This window comes from Schistocerca gregaria, chromosome 11 (genome assembly GCF_023897955.1).
Source record: "Schistocerca gregaria isolate iqSchGreg1 chromosome 11, iqSchGreg1.2, whole genome shotgun sequence".
Lineage (NCBI taxonomy): Eukaryota > Metazoa > Arthropoda > Insecta > Orthoptera > Acrididae > Schistocerca > Schistocerca gregaria.
The window spans coordinates 66,428,852-66,452,539 of NC_064930.1; the positions used below are offsets into that span (position 1 = coordinate 66,428,852).

Consider the following 23,688-nt stretch of genomic DNA (forward strand, 5'->3'; position numbering starts at 1 on the left):
AAGTTTACAACTCAAATCTCTTATCTTCCAAAGCAGTTCAATGCAACTTTCAAACCATGGCTGCACACAACAGCTGGGAGAGCAGTACGACGACTTCGAATTGTTCATCCAAGTTATGCCCTAAGGTAGCGGAATGATACAGTGGCCATAAGAACTAACCAGCTATTATGGCTTGTAATTTTTGAGTTTTCCCAACAGAATTTTCCTTTCAACACAATAGGCTAGGGCATGATAATTACAGGCTACAGTCTGACTTGCATTAGTTGGTCCCTGGCATTTAAAGTCGGAAGTTCAGATAATGTATACTCTCTGCCATGCTCTTCTCTGCACAGTGATATAAAATTGCTTTTAAGTCCTTGTCTTCTACAAAAAGTATGTAAAAAATCTGACAGTGCAGTATAGAACAGGATATTATTTGCAGAATCGGCAAGTAAAGGGCCATATGCAGAACGCAAACAAGAACAAGGGACATGAGGAAGGGACATGTGTTAAGACAATACAGAATAGCTCACACAGTGTGTTGCAGCAAGAGGCACGGCTATTTTTGTGGCAGCGGCAATCGTGTTTCTCGGTATTTGGCATTAGGCTGCCACAGTGGGTCTGCTGTGGTACAAGGGAATGCCACGAATGTCACTGTCACGTATTTTGAAGAGCGTACAGACGGTGATGGGGTCAGTTTCTGGAGACACGCGAACAAGACTGGTCTGTGAGGGACCGACGCAAACAGGTCTCACGGAGTTGCTGTGGAGCGATGCCGGACGAACGGTCAGCACAGATAGCGTTGTTGTGCGATTGACAAACTGATGGAGTGGGTGCTGTTTCCCAAGCAGGGAAACAAAGTAAGAGCATATGGACTATCAGACCAATTGTGTAATTGGATTGACGAATTCCTAGATAACAGAACGCAGCATGTCATTCTCAATGGAGAGAAGTCTTCCGAAGTAAGAGTGATTTCAGGTGTGCCGCAGGGGAGTGTCATAGGACCGTTGCTATTCACAATATACATAAATGACCTTGTGGATGACATCGGAAGTTCACTGAGGCTTTCTGGAGATGATGCTGTAGTATATCGAGAGGTTGTAACAATCGAAAATTGTACTGAAATGCAGGAGGATCTGCAACGAACTGACGCATGGTGCAGGGAATGGCAATTGAATCTCAATGTAGACAAGTGTAATGTGCTACGAATACATAGAAAGATAGATCCCTTATCATTTAGCTACAAAATAGCAGGTCAGCAACTGGAAGCAGTTAACTCCATAAATTATGTGGGAGTACGCATTAGGAGTGATTTAAAATGGAATGACCGTATAAAGTTGATCGTCGGTAAAGCAGATGCCAGACTGAGATTCATTGGAAGAATCCTAAGGAAATGCAAACCGAAAACAAAGGAAGTAGGTTACAGTGCGCTTGTTCGCCCACTGCTCGAATACTGCTCAGCAGTGTGGGATCCGTACCAGATAGGTTTGATAGAAGAGATAGAGAAGATCCAACGGAAAGTAGAGCGCTTCGTTACAGGATCATTTAGTAATCGCGAAAGCGTTACGGAGATGATGGATAAACTCCAGTGGAAGACTCTGCAAGAGAGACGCTCAGTATCTCGATACGGGCTTTTGTTGAAGTTTCGAGAACATACCTTCACTGACGAGTAAAGCAGTATATTGCTCCCTCCTACGTATATCTTGTGAAGAGACCGTGAGGGTAAAATCAGAGAGATTATAGAGCCCACACAGAGGCATACCGACAATCCTCCTTTCCACGAACAATAGGAGACTGGAACAGAATCCAGAACTGATACAGGTACTCAAGGTACCCTCCGCCACACACCGTCAGGTGGCTTGCAGAGTATGAATGTAGATGTAGATGTAGATTATTTGTACGACACTGCAGTGAAGGCAGTTTCAGCATATCATAAGGAGCACAATCAGGGTTCTTTTGAAATTAATGTTGGTATCCTGATGATATCGGGCTCAAGACAAGGTACACAGTTATGTACAATTGCATAATGGTGTATTAAGCAGTGAAAACTGTAAATCACTGAGCACAGAAATTACTAAGTGATCTGTAATGACTCGTTTCTGGATTGCACATATGGCGTGCGAAAGTGAACGTTATGTCACAAAGTGAGACTGTTAAGTCAGAGTATGCTAAATGTGTGAGTGTACTGATTAAATTATAATTGAAATTGTTTCTGCTGCAACAGTGCTTCTGTTCTGCAATCAGTGATTGTGAATTGTGCTACGACTCTGTTGTTATCGAACCAGAGGTTCACTTAAGTGTACTGAAAATTGTTATATTGTATTATGTGACTGACTTATCATGTGTTTAACTGAGTTACTGATCATTTATACATTAAGAGTGGGTAGTCTTGTTGGTAGTTGATGCTTTTGTGACAGGGTGCAATACCTAGCAATAGAGCGAGGAGCAGTCAGTGGCAAATTTTTTGTATCATACATATGTTGAGTATTTTCTGTTACAAGGATTTTCTAGGAATCCCACTCATGATAGAAATATATAGAATCTAATGGCAACAAATAGACTTGAGCTCTTTCGAGATGTCCACATCGATACTGGTATCAGTGACCGTGATGAGATTGTTGCAACAATGGTTATAAAAGTACAAAGAACAACTAAAACAAACAGAAAGATACATACATTCAATGAACTAGATAAAAAAAACAGTAATGTCATGTCTCAATGAGAAACTCGAAACTTTCAGCACAGGACAGGGGCATGTAGAGAGACTCCAGCTCAAATTTAAAAGAATAGTAGACTATGCACTGGATATATTTGTATCCAGTAGGACAGTTCATAATAGGAGGGAACCTCCATGGTATAACGCCACTGTAAAGAAACTTCTACAGAAACAGAGATTACTGCATAATAGGTGTAGAACAAAGCCTAGGGTAACAGATAGAGAGACTGTGAATGAGACACGTTTGGCTGTCAAGAGAGTGTGGCGTGATGCCTTCAATGACTAGCGTAGCAGAATATTGGGTAATGACATTTCACAAAATCCAAAGAAATTCTGGTCATATGTAAAGGCTGTTACTGGCACCAAAATTAGTGTTCAGTCTCTAGTGAACGAGACAGGAACTGAAATTGAGGGTAGCAAAGCAAAATCTGAAATGATTAACTCCATTTTCAAATGTTCCTTTGCAAAGGAAAATCCAGGAGAATTGCCCCAATTTAACCCTCGTACCACTGAAAAGATGAACGAAATAAGTGTCAGTGTCAGTGGTGTCAAGGAACAGCTGGAATCAAAGTTGAACAAATCTCCAGGCCCCGATTGAATCCCTGTCACGTTCTATGCTGAATTTGCACCTGACAGCCCCTCTTCTAACTATAATCTATCGTAGATCCATCAAACAAAAACCCATACCAAGTTCTTGAAAAAAGGCACAGGTCACACCCATCTACAAGAAGGGTAGTCAAAGTGATCCACAAAACTACCATCCAATATCCTAGACATCGATTTGTTGTATAATCTTGGAACATATTCTAAGCTCAAACATAATGAGGTACCTTGAACAGTATGACTTCTTCAATGCCAACCAGCACGGATCTCAAAAACATCAATCATGTGAAACCCAACATGTACTTTTCTCACAGGACTTACTGAAAACTTCGGATCAAAGGCAATCACATAGATGCAGCTGTTTACGATTTCCAAAAAGCATTTGACTCAGTACTACACCTACGCTTATTGTCAAAAGTACGATCATATGGGGTATCAAGTGAAATTTGAGACTGGACTGAGGACTTTTTGGTGGGGAGAACACAGCATGTTACCTCCGATGGAGAGTAATGGGACCCTTGCTGTTCATGTTGTACATAACGTTAATAGTAGAATCAGACTTTTTGCAGGTGACACAGTTTATCTATAATGAAGAACTATCTGAGAGAACCAGCATAAATATTCAGTCAGATCTTGATAAGATTTCAGCATGGTGCAGCAATTGGCAACTTGCTCTAAATGTTCAGAAATGTAAAATTTTTCACTTCACAAGACGAAAAAATGTAGTATCTTATGACTATAATATCAATGCGTCACTGTTGGAATCGGTCACCTCATACAAATACCTGGGAGTAACATTTTGTAGAGGTATGAAATGGAGTGACCACATGGGTTCAGCCATGGGTGAAGCATGTAGTAGACTTTGGTTTAATGGTAGAATACTGGGGAACTGCAATCAGTCTACAAAAGAGATTGTTTACAAATCACTCAAGTGACCCATCCTAGAATACTGCTCAAGTGTGTGGCACCTGTACCAGATAGGACTGACAGGAAATATTGAACATATATAGAGAAGGGCTGCATGAATGGTCACAGGTTTGTTTAATCCATGGTAGTGTGTCACAGGGATAGAGAAGGAACTGAAATGGGATACTCTTGAAGGCAGACATAAACTATCCTGAGAAAGTCTATAAACAAACTTTCAAGAACCAGCTTTAAATAATTACTCGAGAGATACGAGAGTGGTCCCATAAGTACCCGGCTGACCGAGACATGGCAGTTGTTGAAAAATATCTCTAGATTATAAAGTATATGATCTATGAAGCATAGGTTTCAAGTTTCAAGACGTCACATTGTTTAGTATTTGTTTCGCAGCCATCAATAGTGAATGTTGTCAGTGAAATTGTAGAAATGGAGAAAACTGGCCATCGTTATGTGATACAATTTTTTATTTTATTATTATTTTTTTTTTCTTTTTTTTTTTTTTGTACGCCTCAGTGCAACAAATATTAATGCTGAGCTAGATTCTACTTTGGGAAAGTCTGCTCCTTCGTTGACAACAGTGAAATATTTGGCAGCCGCGTTTAAATGAGGCCGTATGAGATGCCTAGACCAGCACTGCAGGGGTTGACCAAATAAGGTGACGACACAAAAAACGGTGAAGAAAATCCACAAAGCGCTAGAGAACGATCGTCGACAAAGTGCGTGAGCTAGCAGACACAGTAGGCATTTCAAAAAGTGCGGTACATCGCACATTATCTGAAAATTTGGACGTGAGAAAACTGTGTGCTACGTTTGTGCCACATCTGCCCACACTTGAGCAAAAGCAGTGTCATGAAGATTTTTCAATTGCGGGTTTAGTGCAGTTTCGCAGCAACAAAGCTGATTTTTTTGCATAGTTTCATAATCATGGATGAAACATGGGCCCACCACTTCACACTCGAGACAAAAAGAACAATTGAAACAATGTACACCAACTGAAGAACTGACTCTAAAGAAGGCGAAGCCCAATTCACCTCCAGGGAAGGTAATGGCGTCAGTTTTTTAGGATCCACATGGGATTTTCATTGACTACCTCGAAAAAGGAAAAACTATCAACGACAAACTTATTGCCACGTTCGGGTGAAGAAATCGAGCAATAACAGTTACATCTGGCCAAGAAGAAAGTGTTGTTTCTTCAGGACACTGCACCAGCTCACAAGTCCAGAATTGCAATGGCCAAAATTAATGAATTAAGAACGGATTGCTACCTCATGCACACTAATCACCAGATTTAGCCCCCTTGGATTATTTTCTGTTGTCAAACTTGAAAAAAATGGGTCGGTGGTCGAAGATTTTTAACAAATGAAGACGCAATGTCGCCAGTTAATGTTTATCTTGAGGAGTTAGACAGTTCTCATTATAAAAAGGGTATCAAACATATTGAACATCACTGTACAGAGCTGAAAAATTATGCTGAAATATAAATACATTTTTTTCCAAAATTTTTGTGTTTTCTTTGTGGGGTCAGGTACTTATGGGACCACTGTCAAATATACCACTGGCCATTAAAATTGCTACACTACGAAGATGACGTGCTACAGACTCGAAATTTAACCGATGGGAAGAAGCTGCTGTGATACACAAATGATTAGCTTTTCAGAGCAGTCAAACAAGGTTGGCGCTGGTGGTGACACCTGCAACGCACTGACATGAGGAAAGTTTCCAACGGTTTCTCATACACAAACAGCAGTTGACCGGCGTTGCCTGGTAAAACGTTGTTGTGATGCCTCGTGTAACGATGAGAAATGCGTACTATCAAGTTTCCGACATTGATAAAGGTCGGAGTGTAGTCTATAGCAATTGTGGTTTATTGTATCGTGACATTGCTGCTCGCATTAATTGTGATCCAATGACTGTTAGCAGAGGAATCAGTGGCTTCAGGAGGGTAATACGGAACGCCGTGCTGGATCCCAACGGCCTCGTATCACTAGCAGTCGAGATGACAGGCATCTTATCCTCACGGCTGTAACGGATCGTGCAGCCACGTCTTGATCTCTGAGTCAACAGATGGGGACGTTTGCAAGACAACAACCATCTGCACGAACACTTCGACAAAGTTTGCAGCAGCACAGATTATCAGCTCAGAGACCATGGCTGCGGTTACCCTTGACGCTGGATCACAGACAGGAGTGCCTGTGATGATGTACTTGACAACGAACCCGGGTGCACAAATGGTAAAACATCATTTTTTCGGATGAATCCAGGTTCTGTTCACAGCATCACAATGGTCGCATCCGTGTTTGGCAACATCGCGGTGAACGCACATTGGAAGCGTGTATTCGTCATTGCCATACTGGCGTATCACCCAGTGTGATGGTATGGGGTGCCATTGGTTACACGTCTCGTCACCTCTTGATCGTACTGACAGCACTTTGAACAGTGGACGTTACATTCCAGATGTTACGACCTGCGGCTCTACCCTTCATTCGATCCCTGCGAAACCCTACATTTCGGCAGGATAATGCTCGAACGCATGTTGCAGGTCCTGTACAGGCCTCTCTGGATAAAGAGAATGTTCAACTGCTGCCGTGGCAGCACATTCTCCAGATCAGCCGTCAATTGAAAACGTCTGGTCAATGTTGGCCGAGCAACTGGCTCGTCACAATACGCCAGTCACTACTCTTGATGAACTGTGGTATCGTGTTGAAGCTGCATGGGCAGCTGTACCTGTACATGCCATCCGAGCTCTGTTTGACTCAATGCCCAGGAGTATCGAGGCCGTTATTACGGCCAGAGGTGGTTGTTCTGGGTACTGATTTCTCAGGATCTATGCATCTAAATTGCGTGAAAATGCAAATCACATGTCAGTTCTAGTATAATATATTCGTCCAATGAATAGCCGTTTATCATCTGCATTTCTTCTTGGTGTAGTAATTTCAATGGCCAGTAGCGTATTACAACACACTATGTCTTCACAGATGGATCATGAGGATGACATTAGAATAATTACTGCGTGGACAGAGGCATTCAAGCAATCATTCTTCCCTCCTCCATACATGAATAGAACAGCAAGAAACCCTAATAACTGGTACAATGGGAACTACCCTATGCCATGCACCTCACTGTGGTTTGCAGTCACTACTACTGACGCCTGAGCACCATATGCTGTTCCTTGTTATGTTGCATTTGGTTGCCCACAGTAGGGACAATCCATTAATTCTATTTTGTATGTTGATGCTTTGCATGTTAAATAAATTGTTACTACAATAGAGCCCTCATCTGCTTAATATAAATTCCACAACTGCAGAATCCCTAGGTGAAACTCCACTCCACATAAATCCCATGCACCAGTGGCACTTAGGTAAAAATTGTAGGCAGAGACAGAGACTGGAATACATTGAACAAATAACTGAGGATGTACGGCGCAAATGGTACTCTGTGATGGAGAGATTAGCAGAAGAGAGGGATTTGTGGTGGGGCACGTCAAACCAGTCAGACAACTGATGAGTAAATAAAAAAGTAACAACCAATGGAAGTTGTGTAACCATCCTGGAATCTATACAACTCGTCGTACCTCGACTGTATCCCCACTACACACTTATTTGACTACTCTAATCAGATTCTGTACAGCACGTGAAACAAAACATCAGCCAATTCACTACCGGAATGCCACTCCGAGAAATATCAGGCAGAATGCTTTGCGCAATGGAAGTTGCGACACGTCAGAGCTGACAACACCAGCTGTCTACAGCTGACATTGCAGTACTGCTGGTCGTAGCAGTCCAGACAGCTCACTGTCAAATGACAACTACAAGGGTCGATCCAGAAGTATGGTTCCCTTAATTTTTATAAATAAACATTATTTATTCGCACAGAAATTTAAATTTTTAGAAAAAAAACTTAGCTCTAGCTCTATTTTTCCATATAACTGTCATCTTTTTCTGTGCATTTTTGTAGACAGTGCTCCAATTTCCGTATGCCCATGCTGTACAACTCTGCCACCAATCCGTTAAGGAAGCGTTTCACATCTTCTCTGACTTCGTCACACCGGAAGCGTGGCCACCCGAGTGTTGCTTTAACTTGGAGTACAAGTGATAAATACTAGGCACGAGGTCCGGACTGTAAGGTGAATTGGCAAGACAGTCCAACCGTAGTTTGTTCCCCGGGTTCAGTGGTAGACGTGAGGTCGGGCGTTATCGTGAAGCAGTCGTCCTCTCCTGCAGTTCTGGACAGCTTGCCCAAATTTTTGTAGTGTTTCACAATAACAGTCTGAGTTTACTGTTGTCCCAGGATCCACAAAACTGATCACCAGTATCCCGTTACAATCCGAAAACACAATGGCCATGACTTTGCCAACAAAAGGAGTTTGTTTGAACTTCTTCGTGACTGGTGACCCCGGGTGAGACCACTGTTCGGAGTTTTCTTTCGTTTCGGGAGTGAAATGAAACACCCACATTTAGTCACCCATAACAATGGAGCCCAACAATCCCTCCTTATCTTCGTGACACTCCTGAGGAAACTGGCGAGCATAGTGAAGGAACTACTACTCGTGTTCTGCTCTCAGTATACACGGTACCCATCAAGTGCAACACTTGTTATGCCCCAATTTCTCTGTCAGAGCTCTTTCAACTGCATCGTAATAAGTCCCAGGAATCTGAGCAACAAGTTCACAGATGGTGATCGTCCCATTTTCAAGCACTTCTCGGTGAACCATCTCAATAACCGAAGGTCTTCCACTCTGTTCTTCATTGTGGGCCTCCTCCTGTGCGGCACTAAACTCCCTAAACCATTTTCGGGCATGTCGAACAGACACACATTTGTCACCACACACTCGTGTAAACTGAGGATGAAAAGCCATGTGTGGAGTCCCTTTCGTGTGCAAAATCCGAAATACAGAACGAATCTCGCACTCGGTACAATAAACAATGGGCACCTCCAATACGGACAGCTGCCGAGCCAATACTGAGTGCCGCAGCAAAGCGCGGCTGGGCGGAACTGAGAGTGGGGAAACAGCCGTGCATAGCGGTGTTGACAGACTTCACCTGTCACCTGTCCACGTGGCTGGAGCTGTTTGGGAACTGTAGCGGGACTTTGAATTTCGTCGCGCTACACTCGTTCCCTCAGATATAAATTATACCGTTGCAGCTGCATGAGCGCTCAATGGCAGAGAAAATACATAAGAAAATGAAGGAACAAAAATTGTAACTTTTTTTGTTTCCTTCTCGCTCTTGTCTCTTGAGAGCAGAAGCTTAGCTTAACTTATTCGCTAGTCTTAGTACGATTCAGACGTAAAAACTTATTCGCTAGTCTTGGTCTGATTAAGATGAAAAAAACTTATTGATGTGCAGACATATAGTATTGTGGAAGCTTATATGAAATTTGGAGAATAGAAGCAGCAATGTAAAATACATTGCATTCAATATCAAGATGGTTTTAATTTGTAGACATTAGTAATTCCTGGACGATGAAATTTACTGCAAGATTTCGAAGCAGCTACGACTTTTCATGCAGAAATGAAGTAGGAGATTTTTTGGAGAACATGACGTGTTAACACGGTAAAGAATGAACTCTTATCTACGCCATTTCCCCCTGTTAATCACATTTTGTTACTCTCTGTTCTCTTTCAAATAATTTTTGTAGTGGAAATTGGTTCGACTCTTGCTCAGAAACGCCACAAGGACCATCCCAACAATAGTTTCTCCGAATCACAAAGTCTGACAGCTTTTCTGTAATACGAAGTCCAATTGCATTTCATTCTTTCCCTTTTTCACAGCCATTAACAATTTTAAAACACCTTTATATTCACCACGTCTTCCCACATTTTCAACCTTTTCTTTTCTTCTCTTTTTTTTTTCTTTTTTACTACCCACTAGAGAACCTTACTTCTGGATCAACCCTTGCATAAATAGAGGATTGTAATAACAGGAAAAAGATGTTACTCGACAATTTTCCTCAGGTTGTGAAGCACAGTGCCAAGCAGTTACTGAAGGAACGTTTGCTGAGTGGCAGGTCTGCTTGCGGTCTAAGCTGCGAGTCTCACTTGTTGGACTGCTCGCCCGTGCGGTAGAGGAAGGCGTTGAGCGTGGCGCGCAGGTCCTCGCTGATGGTCTCCGACGAGCGCTTGCGCAGGAACGCATCCGCCTCGTCCACGAACAGCAGCAGGCCCCGGCGTGTTGAGCGCTGCGACCAGTCGAACACCTTGTGCACCGCCGTCACGCCCTCGCGGCCCATCGGCGCCACGTCACCACCCGTCATTATGGCGTAGTCCATGCCCGAGTGAGCCGCCAGCCTCTGTCGGACAAAAATGGTTCCCGCCATCATATTGTGGCACACTCAGTGAAGTTGTGAAAGGATCTCATCCTATATGCTTTAATGTTAAGAAAATGAAATTGGAAACTGTTATTACACATACTGTGACTGTGGAGAACAAAAACTTTATACTGTGTTACCGCTGACTGTAATAGGGCCCAAATCGCTGTACAAGTCTTCACAGGATTTATGAGACGTTGGAGCAGAAACAGAAGAGTTGAAATAGAAGCTAAATCCACCAAGTGCCTCCCCCCCCCCTCCCCCCCGTGGAGACACTTGTGTTCCAGCCATTTCGAACATGCGTTATTTTAAAGCAGGGCGTAAGGATGAGCATGGGATAACTGCACCCATTTATTGTTTGTGCAGGCGAAACTGGAAGGGAGATAATTCGTCGGGGCTGGAAAGTGTTCAGCGTGACCTGCCAAGAATAAGCAAATACAGCCCGGAAGCACCGTGGCTGGCTGCAAAGGGCAATGTAGCATTGTATTGTTGAAAAACAAATGGAGAGAGACTTGAAATAGTGACTGTTTTATTAGACGTTGAACTGCTGTTGAGAGTACGTGGACTGGACGCGGATAGTCAGCCACGGTAAAAGCTTATGTATTAATTGTGTTCAAAAATTTGTAATTAACTGATTCTGGGTGCCCGGTAATGTGTGGGCTTACGTCATAAAGTTTAGTTGTTTTTTTGTACAAAGTGGAAATAAATATGTTCTGGTGCATTGAATGATATTCCAAGAGTAGCGTATTTTTAAATAAGAAGAGAGAGAGAGCGAGAGAGTGAAAATTTCCCCTTCCTATCAGTGAAATCTTCAGGGAAGCGTCCGGTGCTAGCAGAAGACATCGGCGCTGCAAGAAAGCAGAACCAGCATTCTTCAACAAGTAAGTCCACTAAAACGCTTAAGCTGTATAGAGGGAGCTTAACATTACACTGGGCCACTGCAGTTTGTGTGTGTGAACTGTCTCACTGAAACATATCACCGAGATTGCCAGGAATGTTCCAATATCCTCATCAAAAACTTCCCCAACATTAAAAGTATGGTGAGTTATGATGTCACGGCTATTAAAATTTTCAAGGCCGCCGATACTCTCAACACCTCCCTCAGTGGCCTCTTAAACAGTAGCGCTGTGCAAATACAGAGAATAGCAGTGGTCTTGAAAGTTTTAATAACTGTGACATCAAAACTTGCTGTAGTTCTACTGTTAATGAAATTTTTAGTAAGGGTATTTGTACATCTTATTTTTATTGTATGATGTCCTTTGTACTCAGGAGTTGTGGACAACATAAATTACAGGAAGATGAAGCTATTTATGTATGGTGTAAAAGATCTGGTGTTTGTAAAACTTGTTGGCAATTTGACTGTATATTATTATGAATAAAGAACACCGATTCTCCCCCCCCCCCCCTCCACACCACCACAAAAAAGCTACACATTGATCTAGTCAAAAGCTGAGTAATGATTCTTGGCATTGAAGCTCCCGGAGACAGTCTGGGATGCTCTCCGTGTGAGGCACCCCTCAGGATCTCAAAGTCGCTGCCCGTAACATGCACAACACTGGGCCATATACTAGTGTAGTTTGTGTACTCGTGGTCTTCGAAATATTAATTGAACCCATTTTTGTTATTTTCATGGCTGCAAATAAAGTTTTTTGATTTCAGAATTCAACAAGGTACAATTAACAGTTTTTGCAATAATTCTGTATGCTCTACAAGACTGCATGAATGAGAAAAATGTTATCCGTATTTAGATTGCATCAACAAGTCTCTTATGTGCATCCTCATCAGCTAGTCTCTTATCCACATCACAAGACGTTAAAAAAAATTGATTCAGGTCACCGGAACATTTCTTGCCATCAACAAACCATTCAGCTCACCCTAGAGTTCCGAAAGTCTTTCATAATTCTCCTCACATTTCCACAACTTTTCTATAAATTTCATTTCCCAAATTTTTGGGTACAATAATATTTAAAATAAATTGGATAACATATTGGGACAGTAGTACCTGTTTCAAAAAAATTGCTCCAGATAGTTTTTCTTCTTTTTTGCTAAAACATGTGAAAGTGTTCACAGTTTGGACATTCTCCATTCAAAGGTTGCTCCCCATATGACCTCTTTTTTCTGTTGATCATGAAATGTCGTGTGCCGAGGGCCTCCCGTTGGAAAGATCGGTCACCTGGTGCAAGTCTTTATAGGTGATGCCACTTTGGCGACTTTTTGTCAATGGGGATGAGATGATGGTGAAGACAACACAACACCCAGTCCCTGATTGTAGAAAATCTCTGACCCAGCCGGGAATCGAACCCGGACCACTTTGCATGGCATTCTACTGCACTTACCACTCAGTTATTGAAGCGTACCCCTAGCTAATAATCGTATTTTTGTTGCAAACAAATCACAACTAGTATCGTCAGACAATGCAAGGCATATCTTTTCACTTCGCACCAATACAATAGTGCACTCAGCTAGCAACGTGAACATGCAAGCAGCGATGTGCATTGAGGCTGCAGCATAAATGCACCCCAATGGAAATAGTCAGTTTGTTTACCAAGTTAAATACATTTTTAATGACATCACTGAGAGCCTAATAAAAACACACAGGCATCACATTAAGTATTCTATTCGCAGACTGTGTGACTCTCGACCTGTAAAATAAGCAAAACAGCTTGAACATCAATAAACACAAATCACAGCTGTGTAAGCATCATCCAATATTCTGACCGAGACAGTATACAGGGTGAACCAGAACTCCAACAACAAACTTTCAGAGGTTGTTGAGGGATAGCCTCAACAAAACATGATAATGTGAAATTAATGACTGTTTCACAAAATAATGCAGAATTGGCATTTTTTTAAAAAATCACAACATTTGTAATTTTTCTGTATAAAAAAGCCATAAATCTGAGCACACTAGTTACTACTATCCACAAAATCTTCAGCAAACACCTTGTAATCTTCAGCTCTGGTTTTGTGTATTCAAGTGCTTAGTACTGTGACTCTGTTTGGATGAACAGTCATCATACAAGGGGTGGGCCCACTGGGGGCCGAACCGCACAGTGACCCTGGGTTCGGTGTGGGGCGGCAGTGGGGTGGGTGGACTGCTGTGGTCTGTCGTGGGGTTGTGAACCACTGAGGGATACGGCGGTACGAAGCCTCTCCGTTGTTTCTAGATACCCAGTTCAATACATACATACTGCCAAGTTTTGTCTAGGGTTTTGTTTAACAGCTGTCTTAGTAGTGTGTTAACATGAAACACTGAGGTACTATGGCCAGGTTTACTGATGACGAGTTGGCTGATATGCACTTCATGTATGGGCTCACTGAATGCAATGGAAGAGCAGCAAAATGACACAAAGTTCAGTTGACACCAACAATGTCATCTGTACAGTAATCCACAAAAAACCCGATGCTGTTTTGTTTTGTGCATATTGAAGATTTCATATTACAGGCTTTTTCACTTCTGTGAAGATATTTTCTCAGATACAAGGTGACTAAGGTAACAAACTGAATTTATCACAATTACATTACTACTCTAACAAGCTGTCAGAGACCGTGGGTCCCTTACTCCAATATACTCGGAAGGTATTCCTTAACAACCTCTGAAAATTTATCAGTGTAGTTTGGGCTCACCGTACATTGAGCAATGGAATTTCAGAATGAATTTTCATTCTGATGATTCAAAACTTCCTAGCAGATTAAAACTGGACAAAGCTCTTATTTACTTAGAGCAGTAACGACGTGAGGGTGGGTCGTGAGTCGTGCCCGGGTAGTTCACTCACTGTGAGCGCTGCCTGTGAAATGCAGAGGTCTCTGGTTTGAATCCCAGTTCGACTCGGAGTTTTTATCTGCAGGAAGCTTCAAATAAACATTGTATATCACTATGGTGTGAACATTTCATACAAGATTTAAATGTCAACAACCCCAGTTTCATTGCCACCTTCGATTGTTAATTCTTTCAAACAGTACTCTACCACCCAACAAAGGAGAAAGCTGCCGCCACTCACCTTTGCGAACATCGTCTTGCCGGTTCCCGGAGGACCGTGCATCAAGATGTTGCGGTACATTCCCTGGTTACGCCGCGTGTTCTTTGTCGCAATGGCAATGTCCCTGTAACAGGGGTTGAAAATCAGAGAGGTGTAAGCTGTTACTAAGGATGTAGCTGTAGCCATACTTATGTTTATGAAAGTTCCCGATAAGGAAACATACCTGGGTGAAGCTGTGGGTTTTACGACTACACGATGAAAGCATTCAACAAAACTTGTTACGTGAGCTTATAGTGGAGAATGTCAAGTAGTACATCAATTACTGAAGAATGGATGAGCATACATTTCTGTATGTGCTCAGTGAAGTGTATCCTCATATCACAAAGCACAATATTCACTTAATAACTGCTACCTGTGCATAAGACAGGCTCACTGTAACACTCCGATTCCTTGCTACAGGAAACGGTTAGGTTAGGTTAGGTTAGGTTAGGTCAGGTCTCCAACCTTCGTAATCTATTTTTGTATTCAGGGTGCCTCATGTTGTAAAGTGCCTCATCAGCTTCATACATCTTTATTAATTTTGTAGTTGTCGGCACACACCAATTGTATATACCTGCAATGTTTACAGAAACACTACAGACGACAGAGTGCACCGGTGCTAGCACTCCATGTGGTAACATGTCACATTGCAGTGAACAGAAGACAAGATTTGATCAAATATTGAACGACATTTGACAAAGTTCCCTATTACACCATCAAATATCTTTGACAAAGATATTGGACAAAGATATTTGACAAAGAAATTTGATAGTGTAAAACTGACCTAAACAATTTTTTTTCAGATTTTTAGGCATTTTAACCCCCTCCCCATCTTCATGTAGAAGTGGAGGGATATCCCTTCCACTTTCCTACTGAGTCGAAAGTACACACACTCACTTTTTTAGCACAATGGATGAAACCTTGGAAAGGTAATCCAAATGAAAAAATCAAACTTGAAAAATAAGAACCTTCGTACGGTATACATTTTCTGGAACAAATAAATATTGATGTTCTGAAATGTTTGGCTGACACTTTTCCTATTCTTTCAGTTTTTAGTAGTGCAGGGAATCTGACATTCAACTTTTGATATACTATATGACGTACGTGAAGAAAGTAAATTCTTGCTCTTATTTCTTTCCAGGGCAGTGCTACAATCGCAGTTCACTGCATGTGCAGTAGTTGCTTTGAGTCAAGGCAAAAAAGGTGTGTTCTCTGTGTACTGTTTATGCTGTACAGTACTTGTTTTGAATGGCAAAGTGTGATTAGGTCTGTCATATGTTTTATACATTAAAAAACACTAAACCAGACAACATTCTATGATAGATTTGTGAGCTGTATGGGGAAAATGTGGCTAGTGGTTCAGTGGCAAGGAGACTGGTATGACTGTTCAATAAAAGTTGTGATGAAGTGCAAGATGACAACCAAAGTGTATGTCCGTGTTACAGTTAGTGAAGAAATGGTTTGTGCAGTTGAAGAACTCATACAGGATGTTTACAGTATTCGCTCTAAGAACTTTCCACAAATTTCAAGGCCATTTCTGCATACAACTGTTCCTGACAAAAATTGTGTTTTGAAAACTTTGTGCTTATTGATACCAAAAGCATTTACAAAGCAACAAACAAAACAGTGTGTTGGCAGTGCACATCACTTCTGGACACATTACAACAAAGATGGTGCCAAAATTTTATTTTTGATTTTTTCCAGTTTCACCACAGTTGCATTCAAAAATCAAAATGACTGAGGTAAAGTGTGTCACCAGTAAAGACTAAAGCGAAGTCAATCTCAAAACTTGAAAAGTCACCTGCACAGCCTACTGGGTTGTACATGGCATTCTACTGGAGCATTTTCTTACCATGAGGTGAAACAATCAGTGCAAATGTGTACTGTATGCCGTAAGATGCACCAAACACAAACTGGCCAGTGACAACATTTTTCACTGCAAACTTTAGTGTTTTAAGCACTGTTGTGTTACAAGTTTTATGCACCATTATTATTATTGCTCATGTATGGACAACACGAGGTACAATCCATCAGCGTCACGTTTGATGGTTGGCCTTTCTTTGTGCCCAAATTTGTTTCATCCTTTCAGAATGAAGTCTCTCTTTCTTTCATCAGACCCTGGTGTTCCAGTCTGTTTTCTAATTTCCCTCTGACCAACTTTCCAATCAAATATCTTTTGTCTAAAATTTTTCCTGTCTGTAAGGTCTGCCTGAGTTATACTGGTTGCTTTAAGATTCTCCTTAATCACAGCAGTCCATTTCAATGGCTCAGTTTTGGCCTTACTTCTGTTTTTGTAGAGTTCTACTATTTGTTCTGTCAACCTAGAATTGCCATTCTTTTAATGTGTCCATAAAATTGAAGTCTTCATTTTCTCAAGTCACGATGTATGTCTGTGTATTCTTCTATTTCCTTATTACTTCTCAGCCTATAAGCCTGTTTTATAATGAATATCAATAATAAGTCTTCATGCTGGCAGGAAAGCTGTACCTCTTTGTAGTCTCGCCTAAATACATGATACATTTTGAGTTTTGGCCACGACGAAAGACTTTTCCTTCTGTGTTTCATATACTTTTTAAATAGGCAACATTTAAATTGTTTTAATTTCATATTTTGAACAATATAAAGAGAATGTCAGTAAGAGTAATTTATTCATTTTTGTTTGTTGCGCTTCCTATCTTTTGCGGTATTTTATGTTTCCCTGCATTTTACACTTTTTTGGGACAGTCTGCTGGCAAGAGTAAAAATGTGGTATTACTGTATGCCATAAGATGCACCAAACATAAACTGGCCAGTGACCACATTTTTCACTGCAAACTTTTCAAAATATGCACTTTGCGTACTTTACTTTGAAGTGTTATAACAACTACGGCCAACAGTGAAAAGGAAATCAGTTCATTTTGAAGGTGTGGGTATAAATGGTGGAAAAATATTTTTTTTTTTTAGGAAGTAGTTTTCTCAAAACCCATTGAGAAAGACTACATACCAGAAGACAAGCACAAAACCAAAAACTGTGCTTTTCTTATTTTTTTATGTGAAAGTGAAAGCTTTACCAAGAAACTAACTAAAGCAATGAATGCAGATTTGCTACATCTACCTCCCCCCCCCCCCCCCCCCCAAAGCAAATCACACGACTTGAAATTTCACTCCCCATATCGTACAATATGAACTGCTTGAGCGATCAGCACTCCTGCACCTGCACCCACCCACACCCGCCCCCCCCCCCCCCCCTACACACACACACACACACACACACACACACACACACACACACACACACACACACGCGCTACACACCTGAGCCGCTCCTCCAACTTGGGCTCCAGTACCACCCCCGTCAGTGCGTCCTCCTTGCGCAGCACCATCTTCTTCTTGACGCTCTCCACGGGGTGTCGAATCGTGTCCAGCAGGGAAAACCGCGACGTCTCCCGCACCAGCGACGGCTTCCCTGGAGAAAGGAGTAAAATACAGCCGATTCTAATGTGGAGCTGTTCCAGACATGAAACGTTCCAAAATTCGTTAATTCCCAGGTAATATCCCTCTCTCAGGCTCTATACTATAATTTGTTCATCGTAGTCTCTCAGACAAATGGCTGTACCAAAATGCAGAAAAGAGGGGAGCTGACCACCTAGTGGCAGACACACTGAAAAGCAAAATGTGCCCTATTTCTACGACTGCTTCACAATCCGTGCCATCTGGATCCACCCCCAATACCAGTTTCTCTGAACTATGTAGATGGGACTTAATCTTTCAGAGTACAGAACCCAAAAGAATTAAATTTTGGCATTTTCCCAAAATCATTAAAGACATCAAAATTTCTGTACCATATTCTTCTACGTAGGTTGGAACTTAAATAGTGCCTGGCAACACTGCTATGGAGACACCATGCAATGGAATCTACTACTGTCGCTGATAGCACACGTTGTCGACATACCTAACTTACCTCCGAGCAAATGCACTCGCCTATCCCACGTCACCGGCGTGCGCACAATCGAGGGAAACACAGTCACTTGTGAGCGCGCAGGCTAACGTAACGGTGTCACTATGATTTCGAAACAAGAACAACGGAGTTGGATCAAGATTGAATGTGCCAGAGGTCGTACAGCACGACAGTGTCATCAAGGTCTTCAAGAGACGTGCGGGGAATCAACATTGCTGTTCTAACATGTTGGGTAAAAGCCTTCAACGAAGGTAAGCAAACTGTGGCAGATATGCATCAGGCAGGTCATCCTAGTGTCTCTGAAGATTTATTGGACAGTAATCGATGCCATACAACTGGTGAGCTTGCCCACGAAACCAGATTAGCGCTTACGACTGTGCTTCGCATCCTGAAGGGCATGCAAAAAATTGTATCACAATGAGTTCCAAATTACTTGACAGAAATGCAGAAATAGATGTGTTACGATGTAGCTCAGGCGCACTTGGAGCACTGTGAGCGCGAAGGAGAGGCTTTCTTACACCGTATCGTAACACTGGCTGAGACATGGGCCACATCGTACGAGCCAAAACTGAAACGCGAATCCAACAAATGGCATCATTATGGGTCACCGCGAAAGTCGAAAGTGCGTCAGAGCCCAATACAGTGATTCTCATGTACGACTGTGATGGTGTCATCCTAACGCATTACGTTCCTCCAGGGCAGACCGTCAGCACACAGTATTACTGTTCATTTTTGGAGCACCACATGCGACCAGCTTTGTGAAAGAAGCAGCAACACTTTCTGTGCAACCCACCCGTCATTTTGTACAACAATGTATGGGCGCATACAGTGCAAGCTGTGGCTGCTCTGTTCGGTTGTTGGGACTGGGAAGTACTGTGCCATCCACCATACTCCCCAGACTTGAGTTCTTGTGGCTCTGATTTGATTCCATTAGCTTCAGAAATGTTCCGGAGATTCAACAGGCAGCAGACCACTCCATTCGCACCATCAACAGAACAGGCTCTGCTAATGGTATACTACACCTTCCACATTGCTGGCAACAGGTTCTACACAATGCTGGTGACTACTTTGAAGGACAGTAACAGGTGCAAACACGTAACTCTTTTGTACAGTTGCCACTATTTAAGTTCCAACCCTCATACAATGAGGACAAAGAAAGTTCTTGCGAACAGGGCACTCTGTTAATTTTGTGACTGCTTTGATGTTGGGCTCAATTTTTGTTGTAGACATGCACAAAACTAGACTACTGCCAATTAAACAGTGTTGTTCCCAGTTGACTCACCAGCAGCTCTTGTTGTGCTAGTTCAAAAATGATGAGCTGTGAAACAGGCTATTATTCCAAATTGCAATCCCCTGCCCCTATACCATCTAGATTGGCGTGGCTCGAAAGAAGCAAGTTCTCTCTCTTTTCTCAGAGGGAATGAAAGCTAAATAAGTTTTTTTAGAACAAATGCTCAGGGGCTGGCCGCCATCAGACAAACAGGCCACATGCGGCCCACGGTCTGTGTTCCTACATTAAAGCAATTGTACTGTCTAATCTAATAAGTGAAAGATGCAAACATGTGCAAGTAGTCAGGAAGCTCTGTTACTTACGAGGTGGAATCCAAAATTTTTGGGACTGGTGCTGCCATCCGGTAAGTAGGAGTAGTAGATCTTTGCACCAGTGCTTGGAAACTGGACACAATGCGAAATACGAAGAGACAGAGATTCTGGCCCCCAGCAGCTTCTACTGGGACAGCATCTTCAAGGAGGCCATCGAAAATTGCGTAACGGACATTCTCATAAACCGAGACACAGGTTTACAATCAGCGAGGCATGGAAACCAATACTTAGCTCCATAAAGGAATCACGCCTAAGCAGCCACAAGATCCTGCCACGACGGCTGTCGGGGTCACTCCACGGGATTCCACACTGTGCAACGCCGGGACAGCGCGATCTGGGTTTGCGACTGCAAATGAATTGTCGGCGGCCGCAATCAAAGCGTCGGCATTCGCTATTGGAATGTCGGCAGCCACAATCGGACAATCAGCGCTGGGAATCGAAGCCCAACTAACGGACATAAATAACACTGACAATGAGCAGACAGACCATTCCATCAGAACCACTTGATGATGGTGGAAAGGTTACTCGCCGAAATATTGTGGGACTTAACGATCACATCCGACTGGACACCCGAGAGCCCTGGAAACAAAACATACACTAGGAAAGCCTCTGATCACATAGAAACACGACAGGCTTGTTTTTCCTACTGATCCACATTAACTTACATTTTTTCTAATCTAGAGCTATCTGCCATTCATCACACCAACTAGGAATTTTTCCTAAGTCATATTGCATCCATCTACTGTCACTCAGTGATGACACTTTCCCATACACAACATCATCAGCAACCAACCGCGGACTGCTAGCGGCCCTTTTTTTTTTGTTATGTTTTTAGGGTGCAAAACTACTACAGTCATTAGCACCCGGTCTGTGACATAGGAAAAAAATGAAACTGGAAACCAGCAGCAATGGGAGCAAAACTCAAAAATGTGGGGAAACCAAAAACAGAAGGAAAGCTTAAAAAACCACTATAGAAGGGGGGTTGTTCGTCCCCAGAAAGAGCTTCAAATGACTGACATCATCTCACTGGCACTAATGAACTCGGCTGATTGCGTGTCATCTGCTAAAATGGAATATATATCAGGCGACAGCTGCAGATGGGCGCGTAATGGAGTAAAATAGGGGCACTCAAGTAAAAGGTGTCTCACCGTCCACAGTTGAGAGCAGTGGGGACAGAGTGAGGGAGGATCGCCGCTTACAAGATGTCGATGGCTAAAAAGACAGCACCCTATCCGGAGTCTAGTTAAAATTACCTCCTCCCGACGACGCGTTCGGGAGGAAGAGGTCCAAGCACAGGGACGAGCTTTCACATCCCGCAATTTATTATTGGGCAATGTGCGTGCCATAAAAGAGCAACACGACGACATAAAACATTCCGTAGATCGGCGAAGGGAATCATGTGAATAGCTGGCCGAAGAAGAGAGACTGCAGCCTTGGCCGCTACATCGGCCGCCTCGTTTCCACAGATACCAACGTGTCATGGGATCCAGAGGAACGCCACAGAGACGCCCCCCAACGGAGCAAGTGTAGGCAGTCCTGAATCCGGTGGACCAGAGATTGGACAGGATAGAGAACTTGGAGACTGAGGAGAGAGCTGAGAGAATCTGAACAGATAACATACTGTATCCGCTAATGGTGACGGATGTATTGGACAGCCTGGAGGACAGTGTAAAGCTCCACAGTATAAACCGAACACTGGTCGGGCAGCCGAAATCGATTTGGGGTGTCGCCAACAATATAGGCACTCCCAACACCTAACGATGTTTTTGAGCCATCAGTGTAAATAAATGTGGCTTCCTTCATTTGTGCGCAGAGAGCAGCAAATGCCCGACGGTAAACAAGACAAGGGGTACCATCCTTGGGAAACTGACAAAGGTCACAGAGCAGGCAGGTCCGGGGCCGGAGCCAAGGCAGTGCTGTACCCCAAGTTGTCAAGAAAGTCTTACGAAAGTGGAAGGAAAGAGAATGGAGCAGTTGACGGAAGCGGACTCCCGAAGGGCGGTCAGCATACCCTAAATCCATAGAGTCGAGACGCCGAAGAATAGACGGTCGAGCAGAGGAGTAAACTATGCTGCCATAGTCCAATTTTGAGTGCACTAAGGCGCGATAGAGGCGGAGAAGGACCAATCTGTCCACTCCCCAGGAGATACCATTCAGGACACGGAGGGTGTTGAGGGATCGCAGACAGAGAGCCGAAAGACAGGAAACGTGGGATGACCAGCACAGTTTTCTGACAAACATAAGACCCAAGAATTTAGCAATGTCCGTGAACGGAAAGTTGAAAGGGCCTAGATGTAAGGAAGGCGGAAGAAACTCTGTACGATGCCAAAAATTAACACTAATGGTCTTACCGGGAGAAAACCGGAAGCCGGTTTCGATGCTCCAACAATGGAGGCGATCGAGACATCCTTGAAGACGTCATTCAAGAAGGCTGGTCCATTGAGAGCTGTAGAAGACCGCAAAATTTTCCACAAAGAGGGAGCCCGAGACATCAGGAAGGAGACAATCCATAATTGGATTTACGGCAATGGCAAACAGTACAACACTTAGCACAGACCCCTGGGGTACCCCGTTTTCTTGGGAGTAGGTACAGGAGAGAGTAGTGGTCACCCGCACTTTAAATGTGCGCTCTGCTATAAATTCACAAAGAAAAACCGGCAGCCGACCTCGAAAGCCCCAAGCGAACAGTGTACGGAAGATGCCTGTCCTCCAACAGGTACCGTGTGCTCTCTCCAGATAAAAAAAATATCGTTACTGTCTGGCGTTTCCGGAGAAAATTGTTCAAGATATAAGTGGAGAGAGCAACAAGATGATCAACTGCAGAACGATGCTTTCGGAAACCGCATTGGGCAGGTGTTAAAAGACTGTGGGACTCCAGCCACCAGGCTAAACGGCAATACACCACACGCTCCAAAACCTTACATACACTACTTGTGAGAGAAATGGGGCGATAGCCAGAGGGAAGATGTTTGTCCTTTCCAAGTTTCGGAATAGGAACGACGATAGCTTCCCGCCATCGTCTGGGAAAAGTACTGTTGGTCCAAATTCGGTTAAAAACACGAAGGAGGTAACGCAGACTATGGTATGATAAATGCAGCAACATTTGTATGTGGATACCATCCGGGCCTGGGGCGGAAGAGCGGGAAGAAGAGAGTGCTCCTCGCCTGTCCACCAAGTCCTTTATACATATAGAGAACAACAACGGTTCTGTCATACCTCCCTGGGTCACTGCTGACGATACCCTTGTCTCTGACAAATGCTCACCGTCGAGGACAACATACTGGGTTCTATTACGTAAGTAGTCTTTGAGCCAGTCACCTATCTGGAAACCTATTCCACACTCTTGTACCCTCGTTAACAATCTGTAGTGCGCCACTGTGTCACATGCTTTTTTGAAATCTTGAAGTATGGAATCTGCATGTTGCCCTTCATCCATAATTCACAGTATATCATTTCAAAGAGCGGCAATAGTTCTTGGCAGTAATATAGCCTTGCAGAGTAACCATGGGGCACGTGCAAGACCACGAGATGGCTATCAAAAATGACTTTCTTCACTGCTCCATAGTCCAGGTTTTATGGCTTTGGTACAACATTTTCCTGTT

The 23,688-nt window shown here is 43.0% G+C and overlaps 1 protein-coding gene across 1 annotated transcript in view; it reads right to left on the bottom strand.

Annotated features, from left to right (window-relative positions):
- LOC126295104 (ATPase family AAA domain-containing protein 3) overlaps window positions 1–23,688 on the bottom strand; it is an 87,924-nt gene that overhangs the window by 22,649 nt on the left and 41,587 nt on the right. Inside the window, exons 5-7 of the mRNA XM_049987359.1 lie at window positions 17,842–17,992; window positions 14,530–14,632; window positions 10,260–10,510 (exon numbers count right to left, since the gene is read on the bottom strand). Coding sequence (XP_049843316.1) covers window positions 10,260–10,510; window positions 14,530–14,632; window positions 17,842–17,992 — 505 coding nt within the window. The remainder of the gene's footprint in view (window positions 1–10,259; window positions 10,511–14,529; window positions 14,633–17,841; window positions 17,993–23,688) is intronic.